Below are 20714 nucleotides of genomic sequence, written 5' to 3' on the forward strand. Positions count from 1 at the left end.
AATTTCATTTTGTTATCTACCTTCCCTAGCACTTTTGAAAGCGGTACACGTATCAAAAAACCTACCCCTCCACGAATAGAGGTACAATTGTAAATTTAACTAACTTTACCTATACCGAACTATTATCATGATATTAAATACGTATTCTTTATCAAGCAGCAAGCTATTTAATAAATAAAATTTAATATACTGTACCTAAACCGAACTACATATGATCATGATATTAAAGACGTATTATTTATCAAGCAGCAAGCTATTCAATAAATAAAATTTAATTAACATAACCAATACCGAACTATGACCATGATATTAAAGACGTAGTCTTTTTCAAGCAGCAAACTATTCAATAAATAAAAATTTAATTAACTGCACCTATATCAAACTATGATCATGATATTAAAGACGTAGTCTTTGTCAAGCAGCAAGCTATTCAATAAATAAAAATTAATTAACTGTACCTATACCGAACTATGATCATGATATTAAAGACGTAGTCTTTATCAAGCAGCGAGCTATTCAATAAATAAAATTTAATTAACTGCACCTATACCAAACTATGATCATGATATTAAAGACGTAGTCTTTGTCAAGCAGCAAGCTATTCAATAAATAAAATTTAATTAACTGTACCTATACAGAACTATGATCATGATATTAAAGACGTATTATTTCTCAAGCAGCAAGCTATTCAAAAAATAAATAAAAAAAATTAACTCAAAACCTTTCAGCAAGCCCCATATAAGTTTTCCTTGGTAAATTAAGCTAAGGCCGTCATCAAATTTATCGCTCTGTTTACGTCAACATGATTAGGACCAAAGCCTAGTTCTAGCTCCACCAAACTAACCCCGCCTCAGTAAGCCGGCCAAACTATCCCTGTCTTACTAACCTAGACCTAAGAACTCGACTCTCTAAAGTTGCCATAATCCGACCTTCGCCTTTATTTGTATAGCCAATTCAGCATTATGTGCTAAACACACAAAACTCATGCCATTCTTTGCGATTATTTACCTACCTACTTTGTATTTATTGCCAGTCGTGAAAAAGCGAGAATGAAGAGCGTATTAATAATATTATTTATTCCTGTTTTATTTCTTTCCCGAAGGGATATATTTTGATTGATGGCAACTCCCGTTTTGGCGGAAAACTAATGAGATTTCTCGGTTTTGTGACTTAATTCATTTTTCCTGAGCAGGGTAAAATAGAATACATATTATTGCTCCAAGAAATCCGTACTATTTCGAGTTTTTTTGTCGTTAGTATTGCGAGAACTTTTCCCTGATAAAATGTCACCAAGATCCCAAGCGTCGCTGACTTCTTGATATATTCTGTTAAAAAAAGATTTATTTTTCTCTCCGGTAATAACTATCGTTCAACTTTCATAATAAAATATAATAGAATTCTGAGACATTGTTTGATAAAACGAAAATAACATAATGTTTTCGAGCCATTAAAGCATTTTTATTAAATAAAAACATAGAGGTTAAATATATGAAAGTGATGTAAACAAAGTTATTTGTGATTTAAGATTTTCACGGCCAAAAGTATTTTTGCTATTTGTTTTTGGGGTATTATGCCGTGTTGCGCTAACTCCTTCTTTAGCAAACGTTTCGGACAGCATTGCAGTGTCCATCATCAGGGCAGATGTGTTATTTGAGGTTGTGTTAAAAAGTGTGAGCTTATGTATGAGGTTGTGATACCGTGTTGCCAGCTCCAACCCTCTGAGCTAACATTAACGTATCATCATTTTATTTTATTTAAAGTGGTTTTCTTTATTTAGCTCTGGTGTATCCGTCAATTACCGAATACCAAGAACTATTAAGCGTAGCTCCATCGTCTCTATTAATGTTTACGGGATTTTTATGAATTTCAATGGCCTCCGTAATCAGCCGTGCTCTATAAGTTTTCGGTCTCCCCAGGATTTCAGGAACAAATCCAAAGTAATGCCCGGTGTCAATTAAATGCTCGGCAATTGCCGATTTGTCAGGGTGGCCGAGTTTACAAGCTCTGAAGTGTTCTGAAATCCTTTTGGAGATAGTCCGCTCTGTCTGGCCTACATAGACCTTGTCACATCCGGAACAGCTGAGTTTATACACTCCATCTGTTTCCAGAGGAAACTTAGTCTTTGCAGACCTCAGTAAGTCCTGTATCTTTGTTGTTGTTCCCAAGACAGTCTTGATATTTTCCTTTCTCAAAAGCCTGGCAATTTTGTCTGTCACATTGTGCACATAAGGCAGGAAGGCACAGCCTTTCGACTCTTGTTCAACTCTGTCTTCGTTTGGTGCAGATTTGGCTCTTATGATTTGCCTTGTCTGACTTGCTGGGTAGCCGTTACGCTCCAGTGCATCGGTCAGCTTCGTAAGTTCCGCTCCGATTTTATGTTCTTCGCATATTCTGGTCGCTTGGGTCACCAATGTATGGACAAGTCCTCTCTTCTGCGCTGGGTGGTGGTGCGAATCAGCGTGTAAGTACCGATTCGTATGGGTTGGTTTCCTATATACAGTATGCCCTAGGCTACCATCGTGTTTCCGCATCACCTCCACATCTAGAAAGGGCAGGATTTTATCTTCGTTTTCCAGTTCCATTGTGAATTTAATTTTGCCGTGGAGAGAATTAAGATGGTCCAGGAATTCGTTTAGTTTCTCCGTTCCATGAGGCCAAATGGCGAAGACATCGTCGACGTAGCGCCACCATACTTTAGGGACAGCCGAAGCTGTGTCGAGTGCCACTTCTTCAAACTTCTCCATAAAAAAGTTGGCTAGTACTGGCGATAACGGATTGCCCATCGCAACTCCCTCCAATTGCTCAAATAGTTCACCCTGAAACGCAAAGTATCCCGTTTTGAGGCAGTGTTCAAAAAGTTTGCAAATGTCTTCCTCATATATCTCCCTGAGCATTGTCATGGAGTCTTCTAGAGGCACATTTGTGAAAAGTGACACGACGTCAAAGCTGACCAGAATATCTCTTTCCTCAGTCTTAACTTTCTTGAGCTTACTTATCAGATCTGTTGAATCCTTAGTCCACGATTCAGTTTTACCAGTTTGCATCTGCAGTAATCTCGAGAGGTATTGGGAAAGTTTGTATGTAGGAGCGCCAATAGCGCTGACAATCGGTCTCATTGGGATTTCCTTTTTATGTATTTTTGGGAGACCGTACAGGGCAGGAGTTCTAGAGGCTTTTACAAAAAGCTTAGACCAATCCTCTTTCCTGATGCTAGAAGCTTTCACTAGTTCCCTTGTCTTTATGTCAATCTTGTTGGTGGGGTTGTTTTTAATCTTCTTATAGGTACCTGAATCGCACAAGAGGTCTTCCATCTTCTTTGTGTAGTCTGCCGTATTAATCACGATAGTGGCATTTCCTTTATCGGCTGGTAGAACCAAGATTTCCTCATTGGCGCGTAATTCTTTTAGGGCCGTAAACTCTCCTTTCGTGATATTGGGGCGGGGTATTTCAGCCCTTTTCAAAATATGGCAAGTCTCTTGCCGGATGTCCTCTGCTTGCACCTCTGACATTTTGTGTACTTTCATCATTGTATGTAGTGCAGTCTCTACACCACATACGATGGATTCCACAGGTATCTTTTTGGGGGCCACTGCAAAATTCATCCCCTTTGCCAGTACAGAAGTTGCGTCTGGGCTCAACGCAAGGGTCGAAATGTTGATGACAACTTTATTTTGATCGAGTTGTTTTCGATCACCTTCTTTGTCTCGGTTGAGCCTTTCAAACTTTTGTTTCTGTCTCGCATCTGTTGACTGCTTAGATCTTACTGCTTATTGGTAAATCATGTTGTCAACTTTTCTCCAGTCTTCTTCGGTAAGGGTTGCACTTAGGTGCAGATGTAGAGCGAAAAGGTCCCGAGATACTCCATCCAGCTCGCCTCGCACATTGTGGATCCTCTCCCTTAATAGTGCAGCCTCCGCTCTTTGGAATACTCTATCTGCTTTCCGGGATGTGATGTGTCTTTTTATTTGGATGTGTACTGGTACAATCGATTCTTCTTTACACCTCTTGAGAAAAGCAAGGCTGCCCAAAAAATGGTTCTTTCTCAGATTCTCCAATCGTCGTACCAGTGTGTGAACTTCCTCCCCATAGAGGTTCGTCAAATATGATTTAAGATTTTCACGGCCAAAAGTATTTTTGCTATTTGTTTTTGGGGTATTATGCCGTGTTGCGATAACTCCTTCTTTAGCCAACGTTTCGGATAGCATTGCAGTGTCCATCATCAGGGCAGATGTGTTATTTGAGGTTGTGTTAAAAAGTGTGAGCTTATGTATGAGGTTGTGATACCATGTTGCCAGCTCCAACCCTCTGAGCTAACATTAACGTATCATCATTTTTTTTATTTAAAGTGGTTTTCTTCGTTTAGCTCTGGTGTATCCGTCAATTACCGGATACCAAGAACTATTAAGCGTAGCTCCATCGTCTCTATTAATGTTTACGGGATTTTTATGAATTTCAATGGCCTCCGTAATCAGCCGTGCTCTATAAGTTTTCGGTCTCCCCAGGATTTCAGGAACAAATCCAAAGTAATGCCCGGTGTCAATTAAATGCTCGGCAATTGCCAATTTGTCAGGGTGGCCGAGTTTACAAGCTCTGAAGTGTTCTGAAATCCTTTTGGAGATAGTCCGCTCTGTCTGTCCGCATGGAAGAGAGGACTTATCCATACATTGGTGACCCGAGCGACCAGAATATGCGAAGAACATAAAATCGGAGCTGAACTTACGAAGCTGACCGATGCACTGGAGCGTAACGGCTACCCAGCAAGTCAGACAAGGCAAATCATAAGAGCCAAATCTGCACCAAACGAAGACAGAGTAAAACAAGAGTCGAAAGGCTGTGCCTTCCTGCCTTATGTGCACAATGTGACAGACAAAATTGCCAGGCTTTTGAGAAAGGAAAATATCAAGACTGTCTTCGGAACAACAACAAAGATACAGGACTTACTGAGGTCTGCAAAGACTAAGTTTCCTCTGGAAACAGATGGAGTGTATAAACTCAGCTGTTCCGGATGTGACAAGGTCTATGTAGGCCAGACAGAGCGGACTATCTCCAAAAGGATTTCAGAACACTTCAGAGCTTGTAAACTCGGCCACCCTGACAAATCGGCAATTGCCGAGCATTTAATTGACACCGGGCATTACTTTGGATTTGTTCCTGAAATCCTGGGGAGACCGAAAACTTATAGAGCACGGCTGATTACGGAGGCCATTGAAATTCATAAAAATCCCGTAAACATTAATAGAGACGATGGAGCTACGCTTAATAGTTCTTGGTATCCGGTAATTGACGGATACACCAGAGCTAAACGAAGAAAACCACTTTAAATAAAAAAAATGATGATACGTTAATGTTAGCTCAGAGGGTTGGAGCTGGCAACACGGTAACACAACCTCATACATAAGCTCACACTTTTTAACACAACCTCAAATAACACATCTGCCCTGATGATGGACACTGCAATGCTGTCCGAAACGTTGGCTAAAGAAGGAGTTAGCGCAACACGGCATAATACCCCAAAAACAAATAGCAAAAAAAAAAAAAGTTATTTGTGTATTATTCGAATAAATAAAAACTGTTCTTTTGTTTAACGAAGCAAACGTTTTGTAAGAAATAAAATAAATTGCTATTTTTATTTCTTATTTACGTTTTCAGTGATTTGAGTAGTAGCGGTAGGAGGACAGTGACATTATGTTTTAATGATAAATTAATATTTATAAGACAAAGTTTTTTATGCACAGCACAAAGGATAAAAAATATTATGATATCCATACAAATTAAAAATATCTCCCGAGTAAAAATAGATGCCGCCGACGGGAATTGAACCCGCGCCTTCTGATGTTTAGGATTGATTAGGTGCTCTGGACTACTGAGCTAAGTCGGTTTATTCCCAAAAAGCCAAATAATTCAATACGTACTAGTACTTAGTAATTAAAAATTACTGCTTATTATATTTTTGGACAATTGCATGTTTCGATGACCACTTGTAATCGACTCTATAATTTTGATACGCTATTTTTAGTTGACGTGTTTTTCAAACTTAAGTTCCTTTTTAGGTCTATTTATATTCTTTATAATTTTTATGTTAAATCGTAAACGGTATTTTGGTAGGATTTCATAAAGTTTTGTGTTACTACTATGATACGTGAATGATATTTTAAAAAGTTGTATACCATCTTATATTGTGTTGATTAACTATCAAAAAGCGATTAAAAATGTAATATTTTTATTTATTTAATAAATGTTTACAAGTGACATTTTTAGACATTTTTTTTAACTACCATACTAGGCTAATGCCCGTGTTGTGGTAGTTATACATGAAATAATAATAACAATGACATAAAAGAACTAAAAAATACTTATAGTAACATAAGTATGTAAGTATAAATCATAATGAAGTAATAATAAAAATAACTTAGAAGAACTAAAAAATACTATTTTATAGAAACATAAGAAAGAATTAGAGAAAAAAAAAACAAATTTAATGATAAATAAAACTAAAAACAAATATATTAAAATTAACAGTAAACTGAAAAATAAAGAAAAAGTATATGTATATTTAAAAAGATACAAATAAAAATTAAAAATATTAAACATTAAGATTAAAATATAAACATAATTAATATAGATTGTTTAATGCATATAATTGTTTGTGTGCAAGTTTATTTATCTTAGGTATTATCTATAAGACAACATGTTTATGTTCAACACTTAATTTTAATTTTCGTGATATGAGACAAGTTGGAAAAGAAGTTTTTATATTATTTAATCCTTGAAGACAATATTAAGTCGAAATGCAACAATCGTTATAATCTTCGGGTTCATATATGGCATTAGTTAAATTATTTTATTAAAAAACGCTTTTTGTAAGTTATACTTTACAATATTAATACGAATTATTTCTTTACGCCCGTACATCCGGAATATGAAAGTAAATAAATAGTTTTTGATTGAATATCGGTATAGTATTGTATTTATATGGATACGTTAAAAACATTAAGTAGGTTTTGGCATTTTTTTTTTTTATTTTTATTTTTTTTTTATTTTTTTTATTTTTTTTTTTTTATATATACAATAATATTATTATTGGGTTTATAAAAACAGTTTATTTTTAAACAAGTTCTGCTGTGTAATTATTATTACGCGTGACAGCTGTTTCGCCTTCTGAAGGCATTATCAAACTGTGGGTAGCCCACTTACAGACGATAAATTTATATTATTTCTAGGTAGGTATTTTAATTTCATTTACTGATTTCTTAATTGATTTCTAAGTAAAATATCAAAAATTATTAATGGTTATTACCCCAGCAAAGTTTCCCCAATTAGTGTAATGTTTAAATTTGACTGAATGTCTTTATGTTAGTTATTCCCAAACGATGACTCATAGGGTTATTTTAATAGCATAATTAAGTACTTCATAGTGCACTCATATTTGCATTAGGTTTGAAGATATCTAGTAGGGGTGAACGAATTATATTTGTTTGTTCATTAATTAGAATAGCTTTTGGATTATTAGAGTTTTTGTTAATTTCTAACTGCTCTAAAAGATTCAGTTTACGGCCTTTATTTTGTATGTGTAACGGAGTTGGTTTATTATTATCATTAAGTGAGTGATTTTCATCTAGGAGATGTTTGGCAAATTGAGATTGTATTTTATTATTATTTTTAAAAGATCTTATATGTTCTTTAAACCTAGTGTTAAAGGACCGGCCCGTTTGTCCAACATAAACAGCGTTGCATTCGTCACACTGGAGTTTATAAATGCCACTATTTTGTAATTTGAGTACCTTACTTTTTGAGTTTTTAAGAGATGATCCTAAGTTGTTATTTGTGCGGAAGGCAATATCTAAACCACACTTTTTGAGGACTTTGGCAATTTTATTAGATGTCTGTCCGATGAATTCTAAACACCCGAATTTATTATTCGTCTTATTATTAGTCGTTGGGTAAATTAATTTAAGGTTATTTTTGTGTTTGTTATTATTAATTATTTTTTCAATGTCTCTACCCTTGAAGCCATTATTTTTAGCAATAGTTAGGATTGTATTTTTTTCCTTCTCGTATGCTTTCTTGTCAAGTGGGATATTAGTAAGCCTATGTACCATTGAGTGGTAGGCAGATAATTTATGTGACCATGGGTGTAAAGATTTATAATTAATGGTCGTATCTGTAAACGTAGGCTTACGGAAAATTTCAAACGTATGTTTATTATTTTCTCTACCGATAGTTAGGTCTAAAAAATTAATTTTATTATTACACTCTCTTTCAACCGTAAAGCAGATTTTACGGTTGATGGAGTTAGCAAATGTGACAAAAAGATCTAATTGTCTGTTGGTACCTTTCCAACAGACCAAAATGTCGTCAACATAACGAACATAGTATATTATGTGTTTGCTAAAGATTGAATTTAAAATTTGTTTTTCAATGTAATCCATGAATATTTCTGCAATGAATTACATTGAAAAACAAATTTTAAATTCAATCTTTAGCAAACACATAATATACTATGTTCGTTATGTTGACGACATTTTGGTCTGTTGGAAAGGTACCAACAGACAATTAGATCTTTTTGTCACATTTGCTAACTCCATCAACCGTAAAATCTGCTTTACGGTTGAAAGAGAGTGTAATAATAAAATTAATTTTTTAGACCTAACTATCGGTAGAGAAAATAATAAACATACGTTTGAAATTTTCCGTAAGCCTACGTTTACAGATACGACCATTAATTATAAATCTTTACACCCATGGTCACATAAATTATCTGCCTACCACTCAATGGTACATAGGCTTACTAATATCCCACTTGACAAGAAAGCATACGAGAAGGAAAAAAATACAATCCTAACTATTGCTAAAAATAATGGCTTCAAGGGTAGAGACATTGAAAAAATAATTAATAATAACAAACACAAAAATAACCTTAAATTAATTTACCCAACGACTAATAATAAGACGAATAATAAATTCGGGTGTTTAGAATTCATCGGACAGACATCTAATAAAATTGCCAAAGTCCTCAAAAAGTGTGGTTTAGATATTGCCTTCCGCACAAATAACAACTTAGGATCATCTCTTAAAAACTCAAAAAGTAAGGTACTCAAATTACAAAATAGTGGCATTTATAAACTCCAGTGTGACGAATGCAACGCTGTTTATGTTGGACAAACGGGCCGGTCCTTTAACACTAGGTTTAAAGAACATATAAGATCTTTTAAAAATAATAATAAAATACAATCTCAATTTGCCAAACATCTCCTAGATGAAAATCACTCACTTAATGATAATAATAAACCAACTCCGTTACACATACAAAATAAAGGCCGTAAACTGAATCTTTTAGAGCAGTTAGAAATTAACAAAAACTCTAATAATCCAAAAGCTATTCTAATTAATGAACAAACAAATATAATTCGTTCACCCCTACTAGATATCTTCAAACCTAATGCAAATATGAGTGCACTATGAAGTACTTAATTATGCTATTAAAATAACCCTATGAGTCATCGTTTGGGAATAACTAACATAAAGACATTCAGTCAAATTTAAACATTACACTAATTGGGGAAACTTTGCTGGGGTAATAACCATTAATAATTTTTGATATTTTACTTAGAAATCAATTAAGAAATCAGTAAATGAAATTAAAATACCTACCTAGAAATAATATAAATTTATCGTCTGTAAGTGGGCTACCCACAGTTTGATAATGCCTTCAGAAGGCGAAACAGCTGTCACGCGTAATAATAATTACACAGCAGAACTTGTTTAAAAATAAACTGTTTTTATAAACCCAATAATAATATTATTGTATATATAAAAAATAAAAAAATAAAATGGAGTTCTACAAATTAAACTTAATAACAATAAAAAAAAAAAAAAAAAAAAAAAAAAAAAAAAAAAAAAAAAAAAAAAAAAATAGGTTTTGGCATTTTCCAAACATCTTCCCTTCACCCCGTGGCTTCAATTTTTCTCGAATTGCTCCGTCCAGTGCTTTTTAGTTCGAATGGATGAATAAATAAATAAATTAATACAATGGAATCTTGGAAGTGTGGCACTGACGCACACACACACACGCAATTCTCTGAAATTGGATGATTATTTTAAAATATACAGCAGATAATATATACGTAGTAAATGTCGATATCACTCACTTAGGATTTGGTTTAAGTGATAGCGCTGTTTGCATAATTTATTCTGTCCCTGGGGAAGAAGGTTCAATCCTCAGAGTAAAAAAAAAAAAATTACAACAATGACGACAATTAAAATTTTATACTGTTCTTAAGAGAAAATTTTCACTTATTCCCTTTTAAGTACAAAATAACCTAGCTAAAAATTAAAAAATTAATCCGGATTAAACGCGAGATAGTACATTACCTATGTCACCCAGCAGAACTCTGCACATTCAATTATATAATTATCTGAATTCTTTCAATTCTTTCAGATCGTTTCATCTTCTTCCTTGTGCCCCTCGCCGCCCTGCTGCTGCGCCGGGTGGGCGGGGAACCCGAGCCCGCCCCTGCCCCCGCGCCCCCGGGCCCGCCCAGCACGGTGCCGCCGCCCTGCCGCATGAGCGAGTATGCGTGCACCAACCGTCGGTGCGTGCCCGCCAACCGGTACTGCGATAACGTCAACGACTGTGGAGACTCGTCAGATGAGCCGCGCCACTGCACACGTGAGTTTAGCAATTTACAACATTCTTTTACTATGTCAAATACATTTTCACTGTAAAGTTCAAAACCGCACGGATTCACGGGGTGAGGTTTGTCTAGGTCTTGGCGGCGGATGCATTTGCCCACCTACTGCATGGCGATTCGAATTGAGGGAGACCTTTTGACCTCTCCAGCCGAGCTCTCTCTCTCTCTTTCTACCCATCGATCCATCTCCCACCGCAGTGGGAGGGATGAATTCAAACGTCCGTCACTCCTGGACACACTGACTCCCAGAATCCACCCCTAATACCCTTATTCGTCCCAGATCTTTATCTCGTTTCTTTCCTTAAAAAAAAAACCCACACAGCATCCCCAAAGATGACACAGGCCCTGAGGGAAATTATTTTCCTCAGGGTCTCTTGTGGAGCTTGTTAAAAAATAGAGAGTTCCAACTGCTCCCTACCGTCCGGAGCCAGTGAGACTATGGCGTCCCCAATCAGAGTATATGCTAAGGGTAATAGGAATGAGAAAGAGATAGATAAGAAAAAAGTGGGGAAGTACCTAGCTACTCAGATCTGGTCACCAAACATGGCTAAAGCCATTTCAAGCAACGTTTCAAATCTGAATGGCTGTGTCTTCATGGTCAAATAGTCAATACATCAGGGCAATACTGAGAGTGTCTTCCACTCTGCAACGTGCCTCAAATACACTATTTATTATTTTAAATGAATACATTGTGAAATAACACAAATTAATCAAATGACATAGATTTGAACCCGCAATCTACGGATTGCTAGTCGAGAGCCTTACCTTGACCATGGAGGCCGTCAGATTACTAATATATAGAGAAATAAAAATTTGTACGCGAAATACGCGACATTCTGGAGATTGTTTCCCGTCAAGAAAATATTTTTATTCCAAAAAACTGAGTAATTCATTATATAAAGTAACATTTAATTTTTATAATATTATGTATCTACATTTAAATGTAAATATCTATACACATAAAAAGCAATGCTTATGTGTAGGTGTTATTATAATTATACAATATTAAAAAAGTAAATAAATTACGAAAATGGGAACATAATATCGCCTTTGTTGCAAAATATCACCGTTTTGTTGAAAAATAACAATGTTTTTTCCAAACGTGAATTTCTTCAAATTAGTGTGAATTTCGCCAAAAAGTCACGCGATGTTTACAGATAAGGATCTGTAAACATCTCGTAACTAATATGTTAAAAATGTTATAATTAAATGTTACTAATATGTTAGTAGGGACTAATATGTCAGTTACGGTCCAACATTTTTTTCGTGAATAGTGCTAAGATATTGGTAAACATTTATTATACTTAACATGTATTTTATCTTGTTAGAGTCTTCTTCTTCTTTTGTATGGTGGGGGTTCAAAGGCAAAAATTTGGTAATTCTAGAACAGAAATGTACGTACATAACTGTGGATTTCATTATTTCCACAGGGGAACGAATATAATGTACATTCGTTAACCAAATACATAAGCGCTCTTGATGTCGAACTTTGGTGATTCGAGTTTAGATAATTAAATAGATAATACCACCAATCTGATGAGTTGAGACATAAGGTCCGTTCCCACAGCTTCCATTATCCATAAAAGTTTATTGCGGTATCCTGAAGCAAAGTAAACTCTCTCTGTTTTTCTTCTTGACTTCTTCTTAAACCATTAATAACCTACAGAGAGCATTCCTCGCAAAGAACAAACATAAATTGTACTACAATGCAAGAAAGGCTAAGCTAGGCTAGGGGAAATGTCTCATTCAGCCTGAAATTTATAAATTCTCTCACTTTTAAGTCACACACAAAAATTTTATACACATTTTATGAAATATACCAAAAGAGAAAACATCTACAAGTAAAAGCAATTATCAAAAAACAATCTCAATATTTTCTTTTTCCAAGCAAATGGTGAAATGAGATCAATAAAAATAAACACAGGATTCACGAGAATTTGCATAGAAGATTACAATCACCGTAACCAGTATTTTTACTGTCGAAGTTTTGGACACACCGCACAAAAATGCCACAAAAAATAATATATATTTCTGGCTTATTTGAAAAAATATACCGACGTAATAAAATGTAAAAAGGCTTTCTCTCGCGTTGTAGTTTTTATTTAGGTTGTACGAATACATTATTTTTCTTATACTGATTTTCTAATGCATATAAATTCAAACAACTGCTTTAAACTTTTTGTTCTTGGAGGTGTGTTTTGTTCAAGTTCTTTACAAGATCAAATTTTACACTAACCGGTGAGTGGTTCGTTTAGCATGGATCTTTTATTGACTCTTGCAAAGCCGGAAATAAATTGGACCGACTGAAGATATTTTCTTAATAAATTACTTGTATTTTGCAAAATTATATTTTTGTAAATTGTAAGGTCATACCAGATTTTTTTATATTTATTTATTTTATACATGGGACTCCCTCCTACAACATGGGACTCTTCAAGACCCATGTTCACTTCTTCCTCTCCACAAAAAGACCCTCCACACAGCATCTCCAAAGATGACATAGGCCCTGAGGGAAATTATTTTCTTCAGGGCCTCCTGTGTGGAGTTAATATAAAAAAATAATAAAAAAATGTAGCTATCCTATGTAACTTCTCCAAGATAGCCACAAATATTCAGAAAAATGTTTTTCGCTCTCTGTAATGTAAAAAATGAGAAAAGAAATTTGGAAATATTCTAAAGATTTATAATATTTTTTAGCTAAATAAGCGTTGTTTACAATAAACATAAATCATACGAGGCTTTCCTGTAAATAAATGCAGCACTATGATTTTTAATTATAATATTTGAATAATTTATTGAAACATATTGAATTATTTGGCGGGTTGGGAGTAAGCCGACGTAGCGTCAGTGGTTTAGAGCAGCTGACCGGCAATCAGAAGGTGCGGGTTCAATTCCCGTCGGCGGAATTTATTTTTACTCGGGAGATATTTTCAATTTCTATGGATATTTCAGGCAAATAATTATTTCTTATAATAATTTGTTATAATATTCGAAATGAAATTTGCGACGCACTTATATAATAAACACATTTTGAATTCCGAAACTACAAGTAAAAATAATAATAATGCACTATTTCCCTCCCAAACGAGTAAAATAAAATTTGTATAATAGCAGTTTATTCGAAGATTCACAATAACATAAAAATCGATGCAAGTTTGTTGAGCGACGAGGAAATCCTCCTTGGATGTCTTGGCACCCTTGGGGTTAAGGCTTGGTGGATGTCTTGACACATTAGGAGTCAAGGCTTAGTGGATATCTAAACGCACTAGGGGATAATGGCTTGGTGGATGTCTTGGCACACTAGGAGTTAAGGCTTGGTGGATGTCTTGACACACTAGGGGTTAAGGCTTAGTGGATATCTAAACACGGGGATAATGACTTGGTGGATGTCTTGCCACACTAGGGTGTAAGGCTTGGTGAATGTCTTGCTACACTAGAGGCTAAAGCTTGGTGGATGTCTTGCTACACTAGGGTGTAAGGCTTGGTGGATGTCTTGCTACACTAGGGTGTAAGGCTTGGTGGATGTCTTGCTACACTAGGGTGTAAGGCTTGGTGAATGTCTTGCTACACTAGAGGCTAAAGCTTGGTGGATGTCTTGCTACACTAGGGTGTAAGGCTTGGTGGATGTCTTGCCACACTAGGGTGTAAGGCTTGGTGAATGTCTTGCTACACTAGAGGCTAAAGCTTGGTGGATGTCTTGCTACACTAGGGTGTAAGGCTTGGTGGATGTCTTGCTACACTAGGGTGTAAGGCTTGGTGGATGTCTTGCCACACTAGGGTGTAAGGCTTGGTGAATGTCTTGCTACACTAGAGGCTAAAGCTTGGTGGATGTCTTGCTACACTAGGGTGTAAGGCTTGGTGGATGTCTTGCCACACTAGGGTGTAAGGCTTGGTGAATGTCTTGCTACACTAGAGGCTAAAGCTTGGTGGATGTCTTGCTACACTAGGGTGTAAGGCTTGGTGGATGTCTTGCTACACTAGGGTGTAAGGCTTGGTGGATGTCTTGCTACACTAGGGTGTATGGCTTTGTGGATGTCTTGCTACACTAGGGGCTAAAGCTTGGTGGATCTCTTGCCACACTAAGGGTTAAGGCTTGGTGGATGTCTTGCTACACTAGGGGCTAAAACTTGGTGGATGTCTTGCTACACTAGGGTGTGAGGCTTGGTGGATGTCTTGCTACACTAGGGTGTAAGGCTTTGTGGATGTCTTGCTACACTAGGGGCTAAAGCTTGGTGGACGTCTTGCCACACTAAGGGTTAAGGCTTGGTGGATGTCTTGCTACACTAGGGGCTAAAGTTTGGTGGATGTCTTGCTACACTAGGGTGTAAAGCTTGGTGGATGTCTTGCTACACTATGGTGTAAGGCTTGTTGGATGTCTTGCTACACTAGGGTGTAAGGCTTTGTGGATGTCTTGCTATACTAGGGGCTAAAGCTTGGTGGATGTCTTGTCACACTAAGGGTTAAGGCTTGGTGGATGTCTTGCTACACTAGGGGCTAAAGTTTTATGGATCTCTTGCTACACTAGGGGCTAAAGCTTTGTGGATGTCTTGCTACACTATGAGCTAAAGCTTGGTGGATGTCTTGCCACACTAGGGGTCAAGGCTTAGTGGATGTCTAAACACACTAGGGGATAAGGCTTGGTGGATGTCTTGACACACTAGGGGTCAAGGCTTAGTGGATATCTAAACACACTAGGGGATAAGGCTTGGTGGATGTCTTGCTACACTAGGGGTTAAGGCTTGGTGGATGTCTTGACACACTAAGGGTCAAGGCTTGGTGGATGTCTAAACACACTATGGGATAATGGCTTGCCACACTAGGGTGTAAGGCTTGGTGGATGTCTTGCCAAACTAGGGGTTAAGATTTGGTGAATCTCTTGAAAGTGTGAATTTAAATCACTTTCTCAATCTCGATTGTTCTCGAGGATTGCTTGTAAGGATTATATTATTTACTGCAGAAAAAAAATGTTATTTTAAATTTAAAATGATTTATATGAAATGTCTAGACTAATATAAAGACATACAAACTATAATTCCAGATTAAAGATCGTAAAAAAAATCATTTATTTGCATCTAGGAACCTACCTTATGTTTTTACAGCTTAGATTTTATATACATACAATACTTAAATCTCTGTAGATTTGTAGGTTAGGCTAGTGTTTGTTTTTAGCTTTGCTAATCACCCCAGGGTAATATTTCACAAAAATTGCTTTCTGAAATTTTTGATGCTTTTTTATTATTAATATATTAATCCATATAATCTATATAAATAAAGAAATAAAATAAATATTTGTCCATATACTCTATATACATAAAAATATTAATGTCCGTTTGTTCAAAATCTTAAATCTGCGAAAGCTTTTCACCGATTGCTCTGAAATTTTGAAACAATACATTGCGTTCAAATACGTGGGTGTTTTTATAAACCCATATTATATAGACGTCACCTGTGACAGGTAAAACAATATCTTTTTGAAAAACAGCGCCAATATCTGTGGGATGTAAAAGCAACACGCGCTATTTTTTATCTATCTGCGTAGCAGACTGAGCCACAGAAATGCGTGGCGGGGTGTAGCTAGTAATAAAATTAAAAATGTCACCATAAAAAGGCGAATTAAAAGTGAAAAAAATATTATGAAAAAATCTCCAATGATAAAAACGCAAGTGAAATATCTACCTACATCAAAACATAGAAATTAAAGAGAATATATTAAATATTTTTTAATGAAATTTTAAATGTAAATTAAGATGGAGAGTACTATTAAAACTGAGTACCGTCACAATTTCTGTCAATAACTATCGGTAATTTAAATCTTTGAATAATGACTGAAGACAAGTATTGAATGTTCTGTTTTGTGGAATTGTTATATTTTATAACGAGGCTAGGAGAATTTTTCAGTCATTTTGGCAGGAATTTTTATTTAACGAGCTAACTCACTAATGTCCTAGATTAGCCAAATGTTGCAAAATAACATAAAAAGTGTAGTGAGCCGTATTTTATAAACTAATAATGTGTGTTTGGAGTTTTAGGGTTGTTAATTCTAGTTAACCTGAAATATAGATGCATTTTTAATTTATTTTTTAATTTATGCGCAACCACACGAGAGTCCCGACTGCTTCCAACCGTCATGAGCCAGTGAGACTATGGAATTCCCAATTGGGATATGTTGTGAGTTTGAAGGTAGTGTGGAGTGGAAGAAGATGGGGAAGAGGAGGGTGGGAAAGTACCTGGTACCACACGTCCAATGCCATTTCAAGCAACGTTTCTATTCTCCTTTTTTAAGGAAAAGCATATTAGTAAGAGTAAAAGCCAGAAGACTAAGACTAAGACTAATTATTGCTTATAATTATTTGTTATCCTTTGTGCTATGCATAAAACCTTGTCTTACAAACATTAGTTTATCATTAAAAAAACATTACATTGTTAATAATAAAACTACATTATATTCAACCTCGTATCTTATTCTAGTGCGGAGATAATGCCTGTCAAAATATAATGATAAAGGAGAAAGTCTTCTTTTGTCGTACCCGTCTTCTACTCTCTTAAACTACTCTCTAAATATCCTGGCACTAATAAGAACAAACTTTGAAATTTTCGGCGATATCGGTCTAGTATTTTTTGAGTCTATAACCACTAGAGTGCTCGCGTCAATATCTGAGTTATTATATTAGTTGAGTGATTGACGTTCAAGGTGGAAATATTTAAATTATTATTTTTTTTTTTAAAACACACTATGAATATTAATACTTATTCAATGAATTTACCTATATTTTTAGGATTCATTAAAAAAACATAAATGGGCCAATTCTGAGTAAAAAAATGGCATATTGTGGTTTGCGATCACTCAAGACATTTTGCAAACATTGCATAATATGCCAAAACTCACTCGAGTGGATAAGGCACGCATACGTACATCGTACATGGCCTTTTAAGAATAGAGATTTATTAATCAATCAAAAAATGTTTACCAATTCGTTGCCGTTTGGTTAGTTAACTAGTAATTTAGCGATATATTACAATAACGTCACAATTTTATTTAATTTTCTATTTTCTACTTTCCATTTAATTTTTAACATGTTTATATATTTAATTCATATGTTTCCACTAGCCTTCATAGAAAAAAACTATGTTCCAATAGTCACCATGAAACGGGCATCGGCCTGGTGTGGTGATTTAATATACATATCTGAAAATGTCTATGTCAAATATCAATAATCAAAAATAAATTAACAACGATCATTCTTTAAGAAAAAGAATTTTAGTTTGTATTTCGAACAACATTTTAATCCTTACTATTGTAGCCATTTCAAAGCGACTACTTCGGTCTTGTCATACATAGCAAATTAAGTTGAATATCTCAAATTAGCTAACTTCTTGGAAATGCTTATTCAATTCTGTTTATTGAGGGCGTTAATTCTACATATAATAAAGATAATCTAGGTACAAGTTTTTCCCCTTCTCGACAAATAATTTATTCTAGAAGTTACCAACTAGAAGCAATATGAGTAGCCTGCATTGGGTTGAAATATTCACTTTTTCTAAATCTGCACAAACACATAAAAATAAATTAAATAATAAAATAATAATAATAATAAATTAAATAATAATTAAACAAAGATTGGTAGGTGGCTCGTACTGACCTTAGAGTATTTAAAAACGGGTACACAAATTACTACATTAAATAACTGATGTTTTCACTTAATATCCACATTTCTTCTTCTCGAGTCTTCTATCGTACGAACGACCTTACATGATTTTACCTCATTATGGCTCCTGGATAGCATTTTTACAGTACAATACTGTAATATACATATAAAATGTCCTTATCAGTATTTAAGTAAAAAATTCTATTTCTTAACATCTAATCCAAATATATTAGGTATGTCATGCAAAAAACATACATATCTCGGAGTCAATCATCAACAAACAAAGACTGATAAGTTGAACTATGAGTAAGTACATATAATATATTTGCAGTACAGTTCTATAGAACTTCAGAATTTTTTGTCATGTTAGAATGGGTAAGAATTTAGGAATTGTATTTGAAAGAAGAAATAGGTACATATTAGATATAAAACGCTTTTCACACTGTGTGGGTGACATCATGCCATATGTGGAAAATGAAAAATATTCGCTTTTTTCGCAAAACGCCCCACGATTCCATACCATAAAAAATCATTTAGAATCCTTCTACAGAAATCTTGAGTCAACATTGCCACATAAGAAGGATTTATTTTCCTGAGGAATTTTCATATCAATCCTTGAAAAAGCTATTGCGAACATAAAGAGAATTTCCCTCGGCATTTTTTACGCACATTCCTTCCTATAATAACTCATTTCGCACAGAATGTGGCTGAGAGCCTTCAGTGCCGGGGTTCAAATGGTGTTTTTCTTCCTTGTTAAACCCATTTCCTAAATTGTATTTTGTGCGGCGGGTGAATGGTACAGTTAGTGAACCCTTTAGGATGGCCTCGACTTTGACAGGTTATGATTTTAGCTGCATTAAAAAAATATTTACCATTTTACGTGGTTGCTTTGCAAGTTAAACTTAAATTTTGTTTCATCAATGTTAGAGGCATTTATTTAATGAATACCTCTCAAGAGTCCCAACCGTCTGGAGCCAATGTGATTATGGTATTTCCAATTGGGGTATGTTGTGAGACTGAAGGTAGAGAAATATATAATCTGGTCACCGGTACGGATATATCAAAGCCGGTAGACATTGAAAACATGTCAATAAAGTGACTTAAAACCAAGTGTTTTCGTTTAATTTATATAATTTATTTATTGATAAAATGTAGCTTGTTTTATGAAGTAGCTGAATGATTAGCAACACGCAGCTTGCAAGCTCATTTCCTACCCTGTCCTGCAAGGCCTACACATTGGCATTGCCCATTGTCTTGACTAAATAAAATATCAAAAAAATTACAGATAAAAAAAATGAAACGGTATCAGTTATGTTTAGTAAGTTTAGTCTTTCTGCAAAGTTTGAATCAGTCCATCATAATATAAACATATATTTTTTTTACATGTTGTTAAAAAGACAGAATATCGTGGTTCCACCTTAATTATAGAAAATTTTTCATCTTGGAATTTCAGCCTTTTTTGTTGAGTTCTATCTATGTCTGATGCGTTTTAAAGGTGTACATTTATTTAAGACTAAATTTTGTGGAACAAAATTTATTGGTCTGACTTTGGAGAAAAACCTTTTCGACTGCGGCCAATTATTCTTGCGTTCAATGGATATTTTATTTAAAAAAATACGGTTTTAGAAAATATATACTAGGTTTGCGACACTACCGACTTTAAAGTTAACCCCTCGAGTTGTACATACTCTAACTCTGGACATCCGAGAATAAAGTAAAAGTACACGGAATAATGAGTATTACTGATTTATAAAAAATCCGGTTAAAAACGGGTTTGCAGGCCGTTTCCTATTAAATTTTCAGTATCTTCCTAATAAATCGGAACACGTGTTCATGAACCCGGATTTGTCTTGATAATATACAAAACGAAATGCGATTTTATGCGAATTCTGTGAACAAGTTTTCCGACATCGCGATAAAAAAACTGTTTTATTACTTTTATTAGGAAACCTATCAATTCATTCGTTAAAAGACTGCAATCCCGTTTTAACCGGATTACGAAGAATTTGAAGAGATTCTTAAAAAGTTGGCAATATTTAATTTTATTAAGTTTTCTCCGTGCGTTAAAATGGCCCTCCAGTTAAAAAGGTCGATGGTAGTTGGCCTGGAGATTGAAAAAAAATATGACCGGTCGGTGGCCGAGTTGACATCGCGCTTGGGACCCACTCAGGCGTAGTGTGTTCAATTCCTCGGCTGGCTAAGTCCTCCATTACAACACAAGCAACATTTTCGGCTTATTGTGGTGGTAGTAGGAGATTTTCAAATATTTTCAGGTTATTCGTAACCCGGGAAAAGTTGTCTTTCTTTTAGAAAAAAAAATGTATTTATTTCCATACTGACCATTAAAATGCCATTTTTAGATATTAAAATACTCCAC

The 20714-nt window shown here is 35.1% G+C and overlaps 1 protein-coding gene across 1 annotated transcript in view; it reads left to right on the forward strand.

The window, feature by feature from the left end:
* LOC149421596 (uncharacterized) overlaps positions 1-20714 on the forward strand; it is a 228157-nt gene that overhangs the window by 63284 nt on the left and 144159 nt on the right. The window contains exon 2 of the mRNA XM_089634449.1: positions 10439-10669. Within this exon, the coding sequence (XP_089490575.1) occupies positions 10439-10669 (231 nt within the window). The remainder of the gene's footprint in view (positions 1-10438; positions 10670-20714) is intronic.

The sequence above is a fragment of the Hesperophylax consimilis genome, chromosome 8 (assembly GCF_061612785.1).
Source record: "Hesperophylax consimilis isolate HC1 chromosome 8, BYU_Hcon_1.0, whole genome shotgun sequence".
NCBI lineage: Eukaryota > Metazoa > Arthropoda > Insecta > Trichoptera > Limnephilidae > Hesperophylax > Hesperophylax consimilis.